At 37.8% G+C, this 21,894-nt stretch overlaps 1 protein-coding gene across 2 annotated transcripts in view; it reads left to right on the top strand.

Moving 5' to 3' along the window:
* Positions 1-21,894, top strand: part of SMC4 (structural maintenance of chromosomes 4) — a 49,608-nt gene that overhangs the window by 4,504 nt on the left and 23,210 nt on the right. For both annotated transcript variants that reach the window (XM_081954421.1, XM_081954422.1), the window contains exons 5-10: positions 830-1,006; positions 8,505-8,669; positions 8,944-9,071; positions 11,781-11,921; positions 12,320-12,470; positions 20,268-20,432. In XM_081954421.1, the coding sequence (XP_081810547.1) occupies positions 830-1,006; positions 8,505-8,669; positions 8,944-9,071; positions 11,781-11,921; positions 12,320-12,470; positions 20,268-20,432 (927 nt within the window). The remainder of the gene's footprint in view (positions 1-829; positions 1,007-8,504; positions 8,670-8,943; positions 9,072-11,780; positions 11,922-12,319; positions 12,471-20,267; positions 20,433-21,894) is intronic.

Genomic DNA, 21,894 nt, shown 5'->3' with positions numbered 1-21,894 from the left:
TATAAAATGCAGTAATTTTAATGTAATTATTTAAATATAACTTAAAATCTTTTCTTGTAATTTAAACCATGCTATATGGCTATTTAGATATTAGACATAATTAGATCATAGCTAATTTTCCATTTATATTAATACTAGCTTTCTAAAATGCATTATCTACCGTATTATTATTAAATAATTTTTAAGGAAATATACTGGGAAAACAAACTTACCTAAAATTAGTAACACAAACATGAAAATAACAAAATAATTTTGGATTTTTATCAAAATTTGTGTGAAAATGCTTCTGAAGCAGGAGCATGGGTAAATGTAATTTTTGAAACTTACAACTACAATTTTTTCAAATTTTCTCATAGTAATGATTATAAAGCAATTTCAAGTGTTCAAGTACAGACTTTTATTTTTACATATTACAAGCATTCTAAAGTGACTATGCAAGTGGTCCAGAATATAGAAGAAAAGCATCTTTTTCATTAGATGGAAGTATAAGGTGGAATCCTGCATGCAATTATTTTAGAATCTTCCACTCAATTAATATTACATGTTTACTCAGAAAGAAAGGTGTGTTACACATTAAATTGTTCAAATCTTTTGATACTGTTTTGGCAATTGAAAGTGGATCTTTTGTTTCCTAAGACATTGTGATAACAAAAATACTGGTATGACTAATACAGTACATGCATTGCAAAATTTATTCTAGCTTCAGTTATATTTGAACTTTGAACTGGAATATAAAAGATTTGTGATATGAAATAATTTTGAAATTTGGAGTAGAGCAATGACTTAATACTAAGATTTGTTTTTCTGGTTTTGTTTTCCTTCAAAACAGGAAGGGGATGATTACGAAGTCATTCCCAACAGCAGTTTCTGTGTTTCCAGAACAGCCTATAAAGATAATTCTTCAATATACAATATCAGTGGGAAGAAAGCAACTTTTAAAGATGTTGGGCTTTTGCTCCGAAGTCATGGTATTGACCTAGACCATAATAGGTTTCTGATTTTACAGGTACTGTCTAAAATAATTTATTACTTCATATAACTCAATATATTTTATTAGTGATTGTCCTAATTTTGTTCTGGAAGCCTCAGAGTACTATAGCAGCACATCATGATTTGTGTTTCATAATAAATATGCAAGTCATTATTTGCTGCTTTAGAATTTTAAGGAAGAAAACCAATTTAATTTTTTTTCTAGATTAGATTGATTTCATGTATTAAATAGGCACCTGGATAGAATAATTGTTATACTTGTTCCGCTGTAGCAGCACGTAAATATTGGTGTAGTAAAGATAACGCCAATATTATTGTGCTGCTTAAGCGTGACAGGGATTAACCAACATTATTTGGGTCCTGTTACATGTCATGATAATGTCTGTAATTTTTAGTACATAATTTATTACCAATGAATGAAATATGTTTTATTATTCTTTGTGCCTTTTTTTATTAGTAGATTAGAAATATGAAATTTTCATTCCATTCTGTAATCTTACACAAATAGTTAAATATGTTTTTGGACAGAAGAGTGTAAGGCCTAAAATATTAATTGAGGACACAGGACTTAATAGCAAATGTAAACAGTCATATTGCTTAAATTTTCTTTCTTAGAAAAAAGTTAATGTAACTTGATATTTACTAATTTCTACTTTCTGTTTCATGACGATGGCTAAATCCCTGCAGTAATCACCCAGGAATTAATTGTGTCAAACCTAGTTTTTTCTACATTATAAATTTTAAATTAATAAGGAGGGATTAAATTAATTGAATAAATAATGACAAAGAGCATTTCCTTAAAACTACACATGGTATTTTATTAAAAGCTTATGGAATAATTTTAAAATAACTAAAATTCTATTTAGAAGATTTTGAGTTTTTTAATACAGAAAAAAATGGAGAAATATTGTAAGGTTTGCAGTACAGAGAAATTTATATGAATTTCAAATGCTCAAGTCAAGTCTGTCCCTAGACTCAGAACTTTGAGCAGTTCTAATATTAGGAGTTAATAAGGATTAGCTAAAAAGTCTTTGTCCATGTACAGAGGCACTTATATGTCATAAGTGACCCAGGTGATGCCATATTTGTTTTATAGCTACTTTAAGTTGTATTACTTAGTTGTACAATGCCATCCCTTAATTCTTAAGGAATGGGATCATGCAGGTGTGCATACAATATTTGGTTTACGTTTTCTTTTTTTCACTAATGCCTTCCCTTTTCTTTTTACCAACTGTAAGCATAGCATCTAAATTAGATTCTAACTCTAATAAACGTAAACCACGCTGAATTTATTGCTAAAAAGAATAATAATGATATCAAGATTTGTATGCCTTATACTCAGGCCTACTCATTCAGATAAATACACCCATACACAATTCTCTACAATTTTACTTTACAAATATGTTTTGTAATATGTGAAATATATTGCTAAACAGCATATATTCTGTACTATGAGTTAATAATAGCTGGTTCCTAATTTATTGTGAAATAAAAAAAGATATAATTTAATCTCCATAATTTAGAGGATTAATTTTGAAACAAAGTATTTTCTTGATTGAGCACATATTTTTCCTATGAGAGATATAAAACTTTTATATGAATACAATGTGTAGAGATAGAGTACAGCCAACATACCTTTGTGACTATTGATAACATGAATAATTTCTAATAAGCAATATCCTAGTAAGAAATTATTGTGCTTGATTTGAAAGTCAAACTATAATTTATAGTTTTAAATTTTAAAGTCTTTTAGCAAAATCTGAGCATCCAGGCTCAAAGATATTGCATATCTAAGTCTGAATTTGGTTGATTTTCTGAAACACTGTATCCTAATCAGAGAAAACTTAAAGGCAGGAGGCTTTATTTTCAATCAAATGATTTAAGGCTATAGTCCTCTTGCAGTGTTCCTTGGGAATACTTTTAATAGAAAATGGGCTAACATTGATAAACCACTAAGGAAAATGGACAAAAATGTAAGAAGTTTCTATTTGTGCTAATAATGCTAAATAAGAAATGTGCATTTTAACTGCTTTATGTTATAAAAGTTGTTATTGTATATTTACATCCTTTTCCATGATAAATCCATATTTTTAGAATATGACAGGGATAAGTTGCTTCTTACCACTGTTACAGTCTTGCTGTAAGTTTAATATAGAATAGAATAGAATTCTTTATTGGCCAAGTGTGATTGGACACACAAGGAATTTGGTGCATATGCTCTCAGTGTACATAAAAGAACATCCTTCAAGTTTTGGGGGATGCAGAGGAGATTGGAATAATAGTGAGAAATGGAATGAAGAACCATGTAATGTTTTTGCTTAGGGATGGGCCTAAGGAGTTTCTAAAATAGAATTATCAACTGCTTAAGTCCTGGCTGAGGATAATAGATGTTGGGACTGGCTTTAGTTGCACATGGTAATAAATCAAACATGGGAGTTTAAAATCACATTCTCAGGTAGGATATATAACATTTATAGAAAGCCATCTTGGTGGGTTTGCTGGATTATCTAGGTGAACCATAAGATGTATTTGGGATCTGAAATTTATTATGATTTGGTAGCCTTTGGCTAATAGAATTAGGATCATAGGTTTTGGCTAGAATCCAAAATATTACATACATAAAAGGAAAAGGTTTCCCTGAGGGAAGGATGTCCAGATTTTAATTTAAGTTGCAATTTACATTGTTGAATATCCACTTAGTAATGACTGAGGAACAACAAGAGAAGCCCAAAAATTATCTAATATCTAAAACCTCTTGAATCCCAACCAAAATGTACTATAGTAAATATGCTATAGTGTGCCTGATTAGAAATAGGTTTTCCCCCCAGTTATTCTTCCTTTATGCTGACCAACAGGATCTGGCACTGTACCATCTACCTAGTACTAGGTCATATGACTTATGGAGAAAGTAATGATTTAGTTTTAAATTAATTAATTGGAGGCTTTGAGTTAATATTTTTATGCTAAAGTTACTATATATTTTCCTTTGCTTCTTAATGAAATTTAATGTTACATTTATAAGATTACATTAAGTTTAATGCAAGAAAGAATTAAAAATACTATATTTTAAATATTTTATAAAGCCTTTAAAAGTCTAAAAAAACTTCCAATAAATTTAGTTAGCAGGTTTCAGTGTTCCTGTTCTGCTAAATAATTTACAAATGTCATAAATATAATATGTTAAAGTATTGCTTTTTTGAGGAGCAAGCTATGTTGATAGAACTTACAAACACTTTAAAATGGTATTTACTAAATGGGAAAGTAAGATTATATTGTAGATTATATTATATTGTATAATAATATATTATTGTATCTTCGAGCCAAATTAGGCATGTTTTCTCAATTAAAACCAGCCAGAACATAGATTGAAATTGGTGGTCCCTCAAATGCAAAAACTTTGACTGAATTGTGTTCAGGGCATTTTGATAATTTCTGTTGTCCAATATATATGTTCAGTACAAAACTTTTATTAACTGTTTATATTTGCAAAGATGTATTTAAGCCATAATTATATAAAATACTTAAGAGTGTGTGCTAGTGAATTCATCTAGACTTACTTATAAGACATTACATAGAATCATATAATATAACTATCAGAAGGAGGCTTTGAGATAATATATTCCAGCCCCCAGCAAGTAGCCTTGTAACAGCATTCCCATTGGATGAACTCTATTTAAAACCCTCCAGCATGAGAAAATCTATTACCTCTAGAGGCATTCTGTTCTGTTTTGGAACAGCTCTTAATTTTTTTTTTCTTGATGTCCAATCTAAATGTACCTTTTTGTAATTTTAATTTATTATTTTTTATCCTGTCTTCTGGAAAACTGAATAGTTCTGTCCTGGCTTCTACATGGTAACTTGTCAGAAAGTAAGACAGATATGTAGATATGTTTCTCTATGGTCTTGTCTTCTTCAAGATTAATTTGCTAAGTTTTGCTATCCAGGCTCTTTACCATTTTGGTTGCTGTGTTTTTCCTAAACTGCAGTTCCAGCACTGGATGCATAACTATCTGTATTTTTTTTAATTCAATATTTTTATATTCACCACTTCTAAATAAGATGTAATGTGATCAAATGTAGCTTTCCACAGTAAAATTGTTTTTGAAAAGCACTATTCCGAAGGATGTGGTATAGCTTCATTAAGTCAGTTACACAGAGCCCACCTGTTAAATGAAAGCTTTTTGCTAGTTAACTTTTGTTTCCAGATGTATATCTCTGCAGGCTTCCTAATTAAAATATGGGTATATGTAATATAGCTACAGTGGAATATTAAGGGTATGCCTAAAATGGAAAATATGTTTTGTTTTAAATCTAAAGCAAACTTTGAGCATTCTCCCACTACTGTATATTCTGAATCGTTCGTGTAGCAGCCTGCCTGTTTACTATCTTCTCACTGCCTTCCTCCCTGCTCATCTCTGTTAGTGCACCCAAATTCCTGCAAAGATCCAAGCAGTAGGAATATTAACGAGAGCAGAAATATCTTGCTAGTCCATTTGCCCCTGACCTTCCTAATCTCACTTCTACTACCACTAATTGCTCAGGTTTTTTTCCTGTTTTTATCCCCTCAACAATTTCTGCCTGGAACAACTGTTCCATTTGAAAAACAAAATAACCCAGTTTCAATTTGTATATAGAGAAAACATCCAAAATGCTAGTTTTGGTATGGACGATTCAATATGCACTAATATGCTGCTCATATACAGGTCTTCTTAACCATGAGCAATAAAGAATTCGTATCAAATTTAGGAATCCTTTATTTCTAATAATTACCTACAAAGATTACTAGTCACGCTGAAGCTTTATTCAGTTTAAACATGACCAAGTAGCCATAAATTGCTCACAATTTTATTAAAATTGATAAACACATTTTAAACTTTTTTCCATAGAGTAAAATTACTTTAAAATGCTGGATTGTGATCAGATTATGTCACTTTGTTCCTTTTATAATATGGTCATAAGAAATAAAAATAAGAAATATTCCTATATAAAGAATAGGAAATAATATTTTGTCAAGTTGTATAAATGTTTTGATAATTTAATTGTTTTTCTTTATAATATGAATATACTACTTTAAACATATTTCCCTATTTTAAAAACAATACCAATTACTGTTTCTGTAAAATTAATATTTTTGCTTCAATTTTTTTTATTTTTTTATTTTTTTAATTAATATTTTTGCTTCAAACTAAAATACAGACTCTATAGATTTAAATAGACACAAAAAGTTTACTGAATGAGAACTATACTAAAGTCAGAATGTTCTCACCTCTAATAAATATGTCCATTCAACTATAGTTAGAACCTTAAAAAAAATTCTTCGGGAACTCATTACACTTCCTCCCATGGAATAAAAGTAAAATTTTCGTGTGTGTATGTATGTCAGTAAAAGGACTACAAATCTTAGAAGATAACTATGGAAAAATTCTTTTTTAGTATCTGCTGTGTTATATACTAGAATATTGAGAAATATAGCTCTGTTGACATCCAAATATTTAAAAGAAAAAAATTCCAAGAATTTCATCATCTATTTTCTTCTAGGTGCAAATAAGATATGAAGTATGTTAGTATGAATCATTCAAAGTCAGCTAGCTTGAAAGCTTATTTCTGTTTCCCTTAGTATAAATGTAAAAAAAAATCCAAATATTTGCCATTTTTGTTGCCAGTTATGAATGGTGGCATATATTTTATGGTTTAGGATACATTAACACACACACCCATATATATTTTTTTATCGTCCTGGGAAGATAAAATAATACAATACAATAGCAGAGTTGGAAAGGACCTTGGAGGCCTTCTAGTCAAACCCCTGCTAGGCAGGAAACCTATACCATTTCGGACAAACGGCAATCCAATATCTTCTTAAAGACTTCCAGTGTTGGGGCATTCACAACTTCTGGAGGCAAGCTGTTTCACTGATTAATTGTTCTAACTGTCAGGAAATTTCTCCTCAGTTCTAAGTTGCTTCTCTCCTTGATTAGCTTCCACCCATTGCTTCTTGTTCTGCCTTCAGGTGCTTTGGAGAATAGTTTGACTCCCTCTTCTTTGTGGCAACCCTTGAGATATTGGAACACTGCTATCATGTCTCCCCTAGTTCTTTTCATCAAACTAGACATATTCAGTTCCTGCAACCATTCTTCATATGTTTTAGCCTCCAGTCCCCTAATCATTTTTGTTGCTCTTCTTTGTGCTCTTTCTAGAGTCTCCACATCTTTTTTACATCAATATTATTGTTATTATTCAAAATGTGCTAGTGGATTTTTAAGGAACTCACTTGTATCTTCTAATTCTTAGGTTGCTATCCTCAATTATACCCAGTCACCTGTCAGTAGTCCTATACAGCAACAATTATTGTACTGTAAGGTTATTTCTCAGCTTTGTACTTTTATAGATGCATACATCTAAGGAACTTAAATTCAACTTGAATTACTTAAATTCAAAAGGCATTATTTGTTATAGTAATTTTTAAATAATATTTACTAGTTGAAAAATAATGTATGGTTATTATGAAAACTAACATGTAACCCAGATAAATATTATTTCAGGAACAATATTTATTGAAGGCAAGAAACTGTTAAATATCACTTATCTTGTAAAAGTAGTTATCAAGCCAGGTCAAGTTTCATTCTGACTTATAACCAAAATCCCAAACTTAATTGTGGTCATAAATTAAGGACTACTTGAATGATGGGTGCACAGATGCTTCTTTATTCTTGAATTTAATATTAAACCAAAATGGTCTACTAAAATATTCTTACTATATTATTTAAATATCAAAATTTCTTAAAATTGATTTATTCATTCTGAAATTGTGATTTTAATGGAGTTACAGTAAGATACAATTTCTAAACAGTATAATTTGCAGATTGATAGATCAAATATATTTAAAGATAGTAGAACAGAAGCTACAAATCTCAAATGAAATTAATATATACCATTGCTGGCTGGATTGCGGTCACCATAATTGTATCATAACTTGCCTTTGGTAACAATTAGCTGCTAATTTTTAATTAAAAATATGTAATCTTATCCTTTAAAACTATTGTCTACACTGCCTAAGATAATTTGTGGGGCATCCCTTGATAATAGCTTGCAAACTGGAGGAGTCACTTCTCCCTTTGCTGAAATACCTATATTGGTGCTCTTTGGGTTCAATTTAATGCTTTTTAAAAGTCTTTTTTAACACTTGTAGTATCAGGTCTTCAGCGCAGCTCCTTTTGCAGGTGTTATATGCTTAACGCTGATAGACAACAAATTGTAAATAGATTTGAGGCTTAAAATGCACATGCAGACACACCAACAGAGAATCCTTGAGATAATTTTGGTAAGAAACTTGGGAAAGCACATGCCTTGAAAAAAATACTGCATAATGTTTTGTCCAAACATAAATATTAGCCTCCTGTTATGTATCTTTTCAATTAAGATTCCTTTGTACAGATATACCAGTATTTTTTGTTAGTTATATTTGCAATGTTGGTTAAAGCTCTTGCAGATTCTTTTTATTTAATACCTCATAGGGAGAAGTTGAACAAATAGCAATGATGAAACCAAAAGGGCAGAATGAGCATGATGAAGGCATGCTTGAATATTTGGAAGATATAATAGGATCAGGACGATTGAAAGAGCCTATTCAAACATTATGTCGACGAGTGGAGATATTAAATGAACAAAGAGGTGAGAAGGTGAGGTTATGAATTAACAGATTATTCTAGAGTTAGTTTTAATTTTAAATTGTAAATCTAATATGCTTGTCATATGCAATGTAGATGCTTTTTTCTGAGTTGCAACAATCTAAATGCTATAAAAGAAGTATCTGGAGTGTTCTTGCTTTCATGTGTAATTACTGCATGCAAACTCAAACTAAACCCTTCATGATTTTTATATAGTGAATTTGTGAAAATTTATTAAGTAGGTATAGCTATTGCAAAATAGTTTAAATCTGTATGTTTTGTCTAGTTAAACAGAGTTAAAATGGTGGAAAAGGAAAAGGATGCCTTGGAAGGAGAACGGAATAAAGCAATTGAATTTCTTTCTTTGGAAAACAAAATGTTTAAAGAAAAAAATAAAATCTGTCAATACTACATGTAAGTAGCAGCATTTTGGAAAACATAGGATGGGATGGATCAAATCAGCATATATAGATGTCACATCTACTCCAATATGTGTTTAGTTTCTATTTATGGAAAGATTGTGGAAAATTTATTCTACAGTAGTTTCTTTAGATGGCTAGTAAAACCTACAATATATCAGAGAGAGAAAAGGAATAGATTAGAAAACAGCGTTGGAAGGAACCTTGGAGGTCTTGTAGTCCAACCCCTTGCTCAGGTAGGAAACCCTATACTATTTCAGACAAATGGTTGTCCAATCACTTCTTAAAAACTTTCAGTGTTGGAGCATTCATAACTTCTGGAGGCAAGTTGTTCCACAAATATTGTTCTGAGCCTAGAACAGGACGGTTTTATTAGAAATATTTCAGTGGAATGTTCTGAGTTGATTGTATTCCAACATAACAAAACTCAAAGTGTGTTGAATCTTAAATCACATATAACAGGGAAACTTGAAACAACCCTCTTGTTTCTTTGTTTTTCAGCATTGAGACACAAAAGTTGATGTAAGAGTCTACTGTGTATTATATGCTACCTAACCTTCCAATCTAAAGAAAATCCTGGTTAGAGGTTTTTTTATAAAATATAAACACCTTTTTGAAATCCAAGCAATTTATTTATTATAAATAAATTCCCAGTAACAAGTACTGGAAAGAAAGAAAAATCTTTTTACTCCTTGGCCTGCCTGCACAGATAATCAGAAATGAAGTCAGCGAAGTATTTAATTGTTGAATTTATTTCAACAATGTCAACAACAGAAGCACATTTCTTTCATTACATGTAGCTTTTCCAAATGGAAATGCTTAGACTTTGTGTAACTTTCTGATTTCTGAACTTTCCTGCAAAGCTGAATGTAAATTGCAAATTTCAGTTCGTCAATCTGAAATTACAAGAGTTTCTGCAATGAAATGCACAATGCTCAAATTTGCATTTGATAAGCTGCTTAAAAAACATAATGTACACAGAATACATTGAGATAGTACATATGACATATTGCAACTAATGAATTCTATAGTAGCAAATTTAAAAACAGCATTAAGTTATCAATGAAGCATGCAATAATACCATTGCTGAAATGACTTTTCCTCACCTGTCATTACCTAAGTATAATTATTGGTGCCAGGTATGAAATGCAAAGTTTGCTGTTTATTGGCTGATCTCTCCAAGTTGCCATAGCTTGAAAGTATTTTTTTAAAAAAACTGTGGGTTATTAGGTCATTAGAAAGAATGTGGAATAAAACACCTTGTAATATTCTGAGCTGAGAACAAGCTTGGAACATTTCAAACAGTTGTTTCAAGATGGGAAAGCTTTGCATACTTCTGATACAAATTGCATTATTTTCTATTCTACCAAACTACTAGTGATGATGTTGTAGTTTATACATTTGGTTGGTTTGGCTTCTACAATTATTACAATTTGTGTATGTTTTATTGTGTATTGCTTAGGCACTAATTGATTAAATAAAAAGTTCAAAGAATAATGTTAAACTATGCCCATAGTTCAGTATTATTGATTCTTTTGAAATGTTAAAGTATGTGTTCTGTTTAATGCACTTCACCAAAACATAGCAAATACATTGGGTTGGGTCAGTGTTTGGGCTTACTTACACTTTGCTAAGCAGTGTGGAAAAAATTAGTAAATTATTCGTTGGATTGGAGTTGGTGGTTATGAAATGGGCGGCAAATAAATTTTATAAATAAATACTTTCCATTCAGAATAATGGAATTTAATTGCAAGTAGCGCAGTACAAATTTAACCCATTGCTTTTGTACTTAAACAAGTTCTTGTTGCTCCTGCACAAAATAGCGAGGCATATATATTCATTAGGGATTTGAAAAAGATATGATACACTATTCCAGTAAATAATTTGAAAGGTCCTAAAGTTTCAGGCATTGTTGGTTCATCTACCATATTTTTCAGAGTATAAGAGCCACCTTTTTCCCCCCAAAAGAGGGTGAAAATCTGGGTGCGTCTTGTACACTGAATACAGCATTTTTGGCCTCCAGAAACCCCAGCCCCTTCACAAAAAAGGGCATGCAGAAGGTTTGGGAGGGATGCAAAGTGCTCCTGGGGGCTGGGGAGGGCAAAAACAAGGAAAAAACCAGCCGTTTTTTGCTTAGTTTTGGCCCCAGCCCCCAGGAGCACTCTACAAGCCTTCTAAAGGCTATGCATGCTCTCTCTCTCTTTTTTTTTTTTTTTCAAAAAAAGGGCCTGTTTTCACAAAGGGCCATTTTGTGCTTGTTCCCCTACTCCAGCTCCCAGGAGCACTCTATAAGGCTCCTAAAGGCTATGCATGCCCCCTTTTTTGGCAAAAAATGGGGCCGTTTTCACAAAAAACGGTGTTTTTGCGCAGCCCCTCTTCAGCCCCCAGGGACCACTTTGCAGGCCTCTCAAACTCTGCATGCCCCATTTTTCACAAAAAATGAGGCATGCAGAGGGTTTAGGAGGTCTGCAGAGTGCAAAACCTTTTTTAAAAAAATATACCTCTTCAAAATCTTGGTGTGTCTTATACTGTGGTGCGTGTTATACTCTGAAAAATACAGTATGTTGCTTAATTAGAATTGTTTCTAATTAATCTTAAACTGGGCAATGAAATCCAGTAGAGACATTTTTACTCTGAATATGTCAAAGCAGGTAACTTTAGATAAGATCAATTTTATCCAATATCAGATGTCTTCCTTTTTTAGTTATGAATTACAGAAGCGGATATATGACCTGGAAGCACAGAAAGGAAAAATACATGAAGACACTAAAGAAGTTAACGAGAAGAGCAGCAAACTGGCAGATGAAATGAGAGATAAGAATGAAGCTCTGAAAGAAGTAGAAAAGTAAACATTAATTGTTCTATTATTTGGCAAAACTTAGCAATATTTGAAGGAGTGCTGCACTTGTTCTATTTGCTGTTCATCACTGATGCATTATGGGTAACAAGTGTGACTTTTTAAATCTTTTGTAAAACGATGAAAAAAATTCATTGGATCATTTGAGGGTTTCCCAAACTGAGGTGTACCTCCCTAACCCTTGGGGAGGTACAAATAGAGTTCAGGAGAACTTAGTTAAATCTTTCTCAAAGTTTCATTGTATTATGTTCATTTTGGTGTTTGTATTTTTAGCAGGAGGTATATACAATAAGATTACAGTAAAGGGGGATGTGGACACAAAAAGGAGCCCCTGGATTATGTTCTTATTCTAATACAATGGTTGTTGTTATATTTACCCTTTTTAGGAAACTCAGTAAAATCACAGCATTTATCGAAGAAAATAAAAATAAATTTAACCAGCTGGATTTGGAGGATGTTCAAATTAGGGAAAATCTAAAACATGCAAAAAGCAAATCAAAGAAACTAGAGAAGCAGCTTCAGAAGGATAAAGAAAAGGTATAACTGCAACTTCATTATGGCTTTTCAAGGGGAAAACATATATTTGGTTGCCTCTAGATGTAGAAATATATGACCAGAAAGATGAATCTTGCTGCTGCTGCAGTTAGATCCCAGAGTGAAAGAGCTTTGTGATCATAGCTGTATTCCGTTCTATAACTTAGGTCTCTTTGTTCACTTCTGTCCCAATTTCTTCAATCAGAAAATTGATCTTTTATTCTCATATCCTAGTGCAGCGATGGTGAACCTTTTTTGGCTCGTGTGCCAAAAGCAGGGGGGTTGTGCATGGGCGTGCTACACCAATAATGCGGTGTGCAAACCCCCCCCCCCATTTTTTGCATGCTTTTTTCGCCCTCTCTGAAGGCTCCGGAGGGCTTAAACCGGCCACACAGCCTGATGCAATCCAGTAGAGAGGGAGTAAACCCCAGGGCGGGGTTGGACTCTCCCGCAGTGTCCAGAGAATGACTGTTCAGGTAAGCCAATGGTCACTCTCCTGTGCGCTGCTTGGAGAATCCAAGCATGGGACATACCCAAGCTATGAAGTCCCAGAGAGGGGAACAGACGTCCAAGGTGCGCGGAGTCGCTACAACCTGTTGTAACACCCTCCTCCCAAAAGAAGCCTTGGCTGCAGCATAAGAGTCAATGCGATAAGTGTTTTATAAATAAGGTTGGAGAAGACCATGTGGCTGCCCGACATATTTCCTCCACGGGAGCCTGTGTCGCCCACCCGGCCGTGGTGGCGGCACTTGTAGAATGAGCCGTTACTCTAGGTGGTACTGCCTTGCCCTGTTGTAGGTAGGCCAACTTAATACAAGCCCTCAGCCAGCGACCAATTGTAGAAGGGGAAACTTTCCGTCCCATGGAGCCTGGTTGAAAGGAGATGAAGAGAGTGATTCGGATCGGCGAAAACCTTCCGTCCTTTTGATGTATCTGCGGACCGTCCGGCGAACGTCTAGCTTGTGCCAGGTTCATTCTTTGGGATGCTGAGGGTGAGGGAAGAAGTTAGCGAGTACCACTTCTTGAGTTCTGTGAAACAGTGAGTTAACTTTCGGCAGAAAGGCCAGATCTAACTGGAGGATGATACGGTCAGCATGAAAGATACACAAGTCCTCACGAATCGAGAGAGCTGCCAGCTCCGCCACCCTCCTGGCCAATGTAATAGCAATAAGGAAAACGGTTTTAAGGTCAGGTGCCAAAGACCGATGGACCGGATTGGCTCAAATGGAGTCTTGGTCAGAGCCCTGAGAACAAGGGGAAGGTCTCATGTGGGGAACCTGTGAACAGTAGGCAGATGTAAATTGGAAGCCCCTTTTAGGAAGCTTTTCACCAGAAGATGCTGTCCCAAAGACACTGAAGAATGTCTAGTTAAGATGGTGGACAGGGTAGCAACTTGATGGCGAAGGGTGTTGGGTGCCAAAACCTTGTCCAACCCCTCCTGCAAGAATTCAAGCATCTGTGGCACTGTAGCTGAAACTGCAACGATGTCGTGAGTCTGGCACCAGGTATCGAAGGCTTGTGTCATATATTTGAGTCGAGGAAGGATGACGCGATGCTTGTATGGTATGAATGACTTTGTCAGACAGATTGTCCTTCCTCAGGAGTTCCCCCTCAAGGACCAGACGGCCAACTGGAGCCAGCTGGGATCCGGATGTACTATGGTCCCCGGGCTGAGGGAGAGCAGCTCCTGAGGTATCCTCCATGGTCTGCGAATGGAGAGGCTGACAAGGTCCGCATATCAGGATCTCCTGGTCCAATGAGGTGCAATGAGAAGATCCTCTGCTCCCTCTGCCAGAATATTCTGGACTACCTGCGGAATGAGAGGCAGCGGCGCAAAGGCGTACAAGAGGCCCCTTGGCCAACGGCAGCGCATGGCATCGGTCCCTTCTGCTTGAGGAGTGGCATACCTTGAGAAGAACCTCGGGAGTTGAGAATTGGCTGGATTGGTGAACAGATCAATCACCGGAAGGCCGAACCTGACCGTGATCTGGTGGAAGGTGTCGGGATGAAGTCGCCATTCCGTGGTGTCGATGGTCGTCCAGCTTAACCAGACCGCCCTCAACATTGTCCACTCCCGAGATGTGGTCTGCTCGTAGGGAGGCCAGATGACATTTGGCCCACCTCCCTAGCGTCTCTGCTTCTGACATGAAGGTCTTGGACCTGGTGGCCACCTGGTGGTTTATGTCGGCCTTCGTTGCTGTTATCTTAAGTAGCAACATATGGTGACCCACAATGTCCCTCCAAAAATGGCGCAAGGCTAGCCTGGCCGCCCTTAGCTCTAACAGGTTTATGCTCTGTGCCGCCTCTCTCTGCGAACACTTGCCTTGAGTCACTTGTTCCTGAAAGTGAGCCCCCCGACTTGCATCGGTCGTGACTACCAGCCATTCTGGTTCTCTGAAGAGGCAACCCTTTGTCACGGCCCGCGATTCCCACCACTGAAGGGACTGTTTTACCTTCAAGGGTAGCTTGACATGCCTGGGAGAGTTGCTGGCCTTCACGTTCTGGGTGGGAAGGAGGAACCATTGTAGTTCACGTGCATGTAGACGTGCCCATAGAACTATGTTTATGCAAGAAATCATAAGTCCCAGAAGTTGAGACAGTGACACAATGGACGCCAGCTGGTTCACTCTCGCAGTCCGTGCATGCACAATGTCCCTGCGAAAGGGACCTTGTGAGGTTGCGTCTGCGGTCCGGAGACAGAACACTTAGCAACATTTTGAGTCTATCAGCGCACCTAGATGTAATATGCGGATGGACGACAGTAGCTGACACTTCCCGGTTCACCGAGAACCTGTGATGTTGTAGAGTGGAGATGGTGTGTTGAACATCTCTGACGGCTTGTTTGGAGACACTGATTGAATCAAGATGTTGTCCAGGTAGCAGAGTAGCCACATCTTTGGATGGGAGCGCAGGTGGGCCGCTACACCGCCAATATCTTTGTAAAGGTCCTCGGTGTGGACGACAGGCCAAACTGGAGATCCCTGTATTGGTAGTGCCTACCGTCGTAGTGGAACCTGAGGAACCTCCTTTGAGACCTGCGGATGGGGATGTGCAAGTATGCTTCCTTCAGGTCTATAGAGGTCACTCTGTCCCCTCGTCTGATGCAACCCAGGATGGTCTGTAGGGATTGCATCTTGAAACGCTTGTAGGCCAGATATCGATTTAGAGCTTTGAGGTTCAAGATGGTCCTCCACCCCCCGGAGCTTTTGGGGACAAGGAATAGAATGGAGTAGAGCCCCTTCTTTTCTTGCTCTACCGGAACTGGCTCTATGGTGTTTATCTGTAGGAGATGTTGAATCTCCGTCTGCATGTGTTCCTTCCCTCTTGGGAAGGAATGTGGGGACGGGACACCGGACAAAGGTCCTCGGGGGAGGGGATAGAAACTCCAGGGTCAGGCCCTGCCTGACCGTGTTGAGGACCCATGCATCCTTGGAGATCAACTCCTAACGGGCGGCGTATAGTTGGAGATGACCGCCTATGGGAGGATCCCGTTGGTGGTCACTTGGACCTGTGATAGGAGCGGTTGTTGGAACCGCCGCGAAAAGGGCACTGAAAGGACTTGTTGCTGGCGGCCCTTGTCCCTGAAAATCGTTCTATCTTGTCCACGGTCATTGGTCTGGGGATAGGATCTCTGATAAGAGGTTCCCGCACCTGAGGAATCAATCCCTCGAAAGGGCTACCTCTGAAAGAATAAACCCCCCCTTCTTATCTGGCTTCTTAGTGGTGGTAGGAAGTACTTTTCTCTTATCTTTGGTTTCAATTTTTTCCAAGGGTTCCCCAAACAATTGGCTTGAAGGAGGTGGAGGCTAACTTACATTTTGACTTCATGTCCGCCTGCCAGTGACGGAGCCACAGCAGACAGTGTGAAGTCATGTTAGAGGCTAATGCCCGGGAGGCAAACTTGGCTGCATTGAGTGAAGCGTCAGCTGAATATTCTATAGCAGCAATGATCTTATTAAGGTCATGCCTCCACCTGGACCCTGCTGAGGGGGGATGAGCTCTCAATTGCCTCAGCCACAGTAGCGAAGCTCTAGTAAAAAATGATGCTGAGTAAGAAGCCCTGATAGACCAAGCGGCTGCTTGGTGGGTCTTGTGGCAGGCTTTCTCTGCCTTTTTGTCCTCAAGGAGGTCAGCCGGAAGGACAGAATTAGAAGTAAGGGAGATGATTGGGGTATCCACCTGTGGCAGTTGCAACAGATCGTCTAGTTTGCTTTCCATAGAGTAAAGATTTTTGTCTACCCCGCTGGGGAACTAGTTCCAGTTCCTGGTCTCATCAAAAAGCCCCTCCTTCGGATCTTGAGATACGGAGGGGGTAGTGGTCCCTTGGGTAGAAATACCCAATTGGGTGGAAGCTTTAACCTTATGCAATATCGACTTAAATATGGAAGGGCGGAATAAGCCAGTAAGGGCAGTTTTTTTAGGAGGAGGATTCTCATCCTCTGAAAATTCCTGCTCCTCTCCATTGTCCTTCTGCAGGACGGATTCCTCAATGGCAATAGAGGTGCCTGGAGAAGGAGGACCTTCTACCTGATCCCTTTGGACAGGTTTCTGGGTAGTCTTGGCAGAAGTAGCTCTCGAGGCCTGGAGCTTCTTTTGAATGCCAGCCCCGAATGCCCCTCTCAATGGCCTTTTGCATCTCAGCGGACAGGTTGGGGCCCTGATCCTCAATGGGCCTTGATGTTCCTGGCCCTTCCCTGCCAGCCTGTCAAGAGGAAACCACATCTTCCTCAACAATTGAGCAGTCAAATGGACATATTTCTTCCTGGATGGAAGAAGACTCTGGGTACCCCAGGGAAGCTGCAGGTGAAGAAGCCTGAAATCCCTCTTCCACTACTGGGGGAGAATTGCCCTCCCTTGGAGAATCCTGGGGAAAAACCACCTGAGGCTGGGGCAAGGGACTAGGATTCCTAGATGGCTGTCCAGATGAAAGGGACAGTCTTCGGGCCCTTTCAAAGGTCTTTTTTAAAGCCCTATGCCTGAGGGCCTCAGCCTTGGATAAGGCCTTGCCACCTCTGGGGTTAGGGGTCCCCTTCTCTTTGGTGCCCTTGTTGCCCTTTTCCATCTCAGGTAGATCTGGCCTACTGCATTTCGATGAGGGTTCTGGATGGTCTTCTGGCGCCCTCTTGCCTCTCTCAGCCATGATTATCTTCAGCTGGAGTCTTCAACACTGCAAACAGTAGGCCTGGAACCGGCACAAGTTAACAGAAGCTGCACGTCCCGCATGTGTGTCCTCCGGACAGGAGTATGACCCGAGGGCCAAAACTCTCTTAAGCCATCTGATTTAGGTCTTCTTGGAGGAGGAAGCCTTGCCGGCGCCCCGAACGAAGGCTAAGAACTCCCCCACGGCGATGTGCTGGCTAGGAGGAAAAGCGTGGCAAACTGCAACGGCTGGAGTTCTAAAGTGCGCCAAAACAGCTTCAAAATGGTTGCCATGCTTCAGGTGATAAGGGAGCTGTCAGACGCAATCCGAAGCCTCCGACAAGGTCTCCGGGTGAAGAAGAATCAATTGACAGCTTGGGGGGGGAGCCTCCTGCCACCCCCGTGCTTGCCAGCTGCCACTGGACAAGTGCCCCAACAAACCTAGGCTCCATTAGTTACGAAGAGCCGAGAATCCCGAAGTCCTCCCAGCAGTATAACAGCAACGGCGTTTTAAAAGGAAATTTTCCTCCTCACTACGACGAATACAAAAATAAGAAAATCTCTAACTAATTAGGAGCGTCTATTCACCCAAAAACTGAGGAACTCCCCAAAAACGCATCTGAACTGGGCTGGACTGAGTTTTTGAACTGGTCCTCAATGAGGAGAGGAGGCGTGGCTAAGAAAATCAACTCAGTCCTTGGGCGAATAGACTGAATTTAACCCATGTTTGGACTCTCCAAGCAGCGCACGGGAGAATGACCAGGTTGCCAAATTAAACAGCTATTTTAGCATAAGTATATTAAAGTGATCAAAAAAACCAATTCCAAACCAAACAATCTTCCTGCAATAAGAAGTTAGATTATTCCCCTGAGAAGATTCCTTCATCTCATAGGCCAAGAATGGTTTTATTTTTTAGGCTGTCTGTGTTCATATTTGATTCAGTTTATTTCCTTTGGGAAACATATCAACATATAGTAATTACTATGAAATTTCTATTAGCCTAATCTCACTGCACTGGATTGCATGCTCTGGAACCAAATATCTAAAGTGATTTGAGTAATAACATGCATCATTTACACAATGACACCATTCAAAAGAAGTCATTAGTTGACACTTGTAACCATTTGTGTGATATCATTATGCAAATGACACAATTGCTTTGATGTCATTTGTGTTTAAGAGGAATTCTTAACTTGCAAACATTTCTTTCTGTTCATTGAAAAGAGGTTTCTCTTATGGCTTCTGTATACATTGTTTTGCTTAGGTTTTATATTTACATTATATAAATATATAGCATGTGGAAACGCCTTAGGCTCATAAATTAATTAGGGCAACTCTTGGAACCTTCACAGAATGCATATAGGTTTTACTACAAAAACATGGGAATACATCTGAATTAAAGCAAAGTGACTGTAAAATGTTTAGACTAGTTACTATTTCTGGCAAATCAATTATTAAATGACGTAATGTGATTCTGAATGAGTAAAGTATTATGAACTAGATCAGTGATGGCTAACCTTTTTGTCATCGCATGCCAAAATCGCCTGTGTGCGCACCCATAATACAATGTGTGTGTAAACCCCCCACATGCCCCTGCAAGCCCCCCACATGCGGCCCCCTGTGCACATGCCCCACAAATGCCGCCATGCATGTGCATGCATCTCCCACATGCGCCCCCCCCCCACATGAGTAGCAGAGACTCAAAACCAGCTGGCCGGTGTGGCGTGTGTGCATGTGTGATGGAGATGAGCTGGGGCAAGGCCTCGTGTGCCCGTAGAGAGGACTCTGCATGTCATCTCGCACATGTGCCGTAGGTTCGCCATCACAGAACTATATAATCCTGTTACCCATTGGGTTAGCCTTTGAAAGAATAAGGCAGTCTGATGTTACTAAAGCATCAAAGTTTAGGCTGATAATATGTGTTTTACCCAATGCTAAACAGTCTGTGATAAGAGTATATATCAAAGATAATTATAGTGGCAAACACACTTTAATGATGAGTCAACATATAGATGATCATGGACAGATTTCCTCATTTGATTTTGCATGTAGGAATCTGGCAGGGCACATTGGAGAACATGTGACTGGGAACACACAGCAATTACAAATTCGTGAATAAAATGTCTAAACTTTGGAGTTTTCAATTCCAGTGGACGTTTTATGCATTCTTTGTGTTAACTGTTTTTTAAAAAATATTGCACTATAATGCAGCATTTGGGCAAAGGAGGGTATAGATAAATAACAACATTTTAGTACTATATAAGGATAAAGATAAAATGCCTTGAGGAAAGAAGTACAATAGCATAGAATGCCTGTCTGTTTTAGGATGTATTGTGCGAAAATTATGGTATATACTTATTCATGAATAGGGTATGCTAATCTTGCTGCATAAATTATAATGTGTAAAAATTCATCTTATCTTTAGGTACTATTTATGTCTTTCGAGAAAGATAACTAATGAGCAATATCCAAAGCTACATAAGTAGGCTTCTATTTCGTTGTAGGGATTTATTCTCCTAATAATGCTTTACATTTTAAAAGTTTCCTAATCTTCCAGAATAGGTTTGGGTGATTCTGAGGAATCTAATTGTAAATTTTCATAGAACTTTTTTAAAAATGTGGAATTATTCTATTGCAAAAGTAATGTTAGACTTCTGATAGGTAGAAGAATTCAGAACTGTACCTGCTAGCAGTGAATCTGCAATTACTGAAGCAACAGCTAAGAGAGAAATTCTAGAAAAAGAAAAAGAAAAAGCAGAAGAAAAACTAAAAGAAGTTATGGACAGTCTTAAAAAGGAAACTCAAGGACTGCAGAAAGAGAAAGAGGTTTGTATTAACTACTTGCCTGTCTCTTAAAAAAATAAAATAGTGTTTTGTTTTCAAGTACCATTCAAGTAGCAGTAAATTCATCATTATGTGATGAAATACAGTTGACCATATTCTTTTGATTACTATGGAACTATATTTTATTTATGAAACATGTTGCAACACTAATGTAGTCAATACATGGTTCTTTAGAAAACATTCTAGTTTTTTGAGGACAGATTAAAAGATTATGAGATGATACTTCTATATGTAGATACATATACAGAAAACTGAAAAAAGCTGGACTTGAAAAGAATAATTATATATTATTCCCATAAATTATACTTATTATTTATACTTCACTGGTGAGACCACACTTCAAATACTGAGCTTATGATATGGCCTCAGACTCAATTCATTCTATTTAAGCCAGGAAAGTGGAAGCCTCCTGTGACACCCCGACCCACACATGCACACACAACCTCCCTGTGTACAACAACCCCTGTGTGTGCGCCTCACGCATGCGTGGCAGAGACCAGAAAAATCAGCTGGCCGACAGGAGGCACATGCGCAACAGAACTGAGCAGGAGCAACGGCTCGTGTGTCTGCAGAAAGGAGTCTGCGTGCCACAGGTTCGCCATCATGGAATTACAGGTTGCTTTAATAGTCGGCACTTTCCCATGATATACAGTACAATAAGATACATTCTTCTATCATCGTGCCACATTTTGCTTGGATAAAAGGCAGGATTAGGTGTCAAGCTAGTCCAAGCTTTACTTCTTTTGGAGAACCCTCTTCTACATTGTAGTGGACTGACTGCAATCTTATAAGCAGATTATTGAGCTTAATTGTGTTCCTAACTTTTCCAGATACACAGCAGGGTGTACATGTAGTCAGTGTTGTCAAGCTGCTTCCCTAAATGCCCTAAGCATTGCCTTAAAGTGATTATGACATTACTCCCATCTTGTTGCTTTTGTGAAAAGACCAGAACACATGGCTTTGTCAGCAGGTGTGGGAACCCTGAATGGAGATGGAGCTGATCAAGTTGTTGGTTTGATTATGTTGCTGTTGCCATGTGGTGGGCAGTTGTTTTTATATTGTGGATTTTTACTGTAAGCCACCTGGAATCTCCTGTGAGTTGAGCGGCCATATAAATATGTTAAATAAAATCATGATTTGGCTGCCTATGCAAATCATAGCCCTTACACCACCATTTACTGAAGAACAAGTCCATTAAATTAGTGTAAAAGAGTACTTTCATCTATCCTTCAGTACTGTATTCAAAAAGCTTTGGAAGTAGAAGCAGTTATTACTTCTATTGTTAGGGAAAGGCATCCTGAATCAGATGCTGGAAACCAAAATTTTCCAAATGTTGCAGCATGTCAGTCAGCTTCAGAACAATTGCCTATAATTTGTCATAAGCTTCTACTGATAGTTACATTATTTTGTGATGAAGCTCTGTGCCAGCAGCTAAAATAATGTG

This window comes from Natrix helvetica (assembly GCF_964273705.1).
Source record: "Natrix helvetica genome assembly, chromosome: 5".
NCBI lineage: Eukaryota > Metazoa > Chordata > Lepidosauria > Squamata > Natricidae > Natrix > Natrix helvetica.
This window is presented reverse-complemented; position numbering and strand designations above follow the sequence as displayed.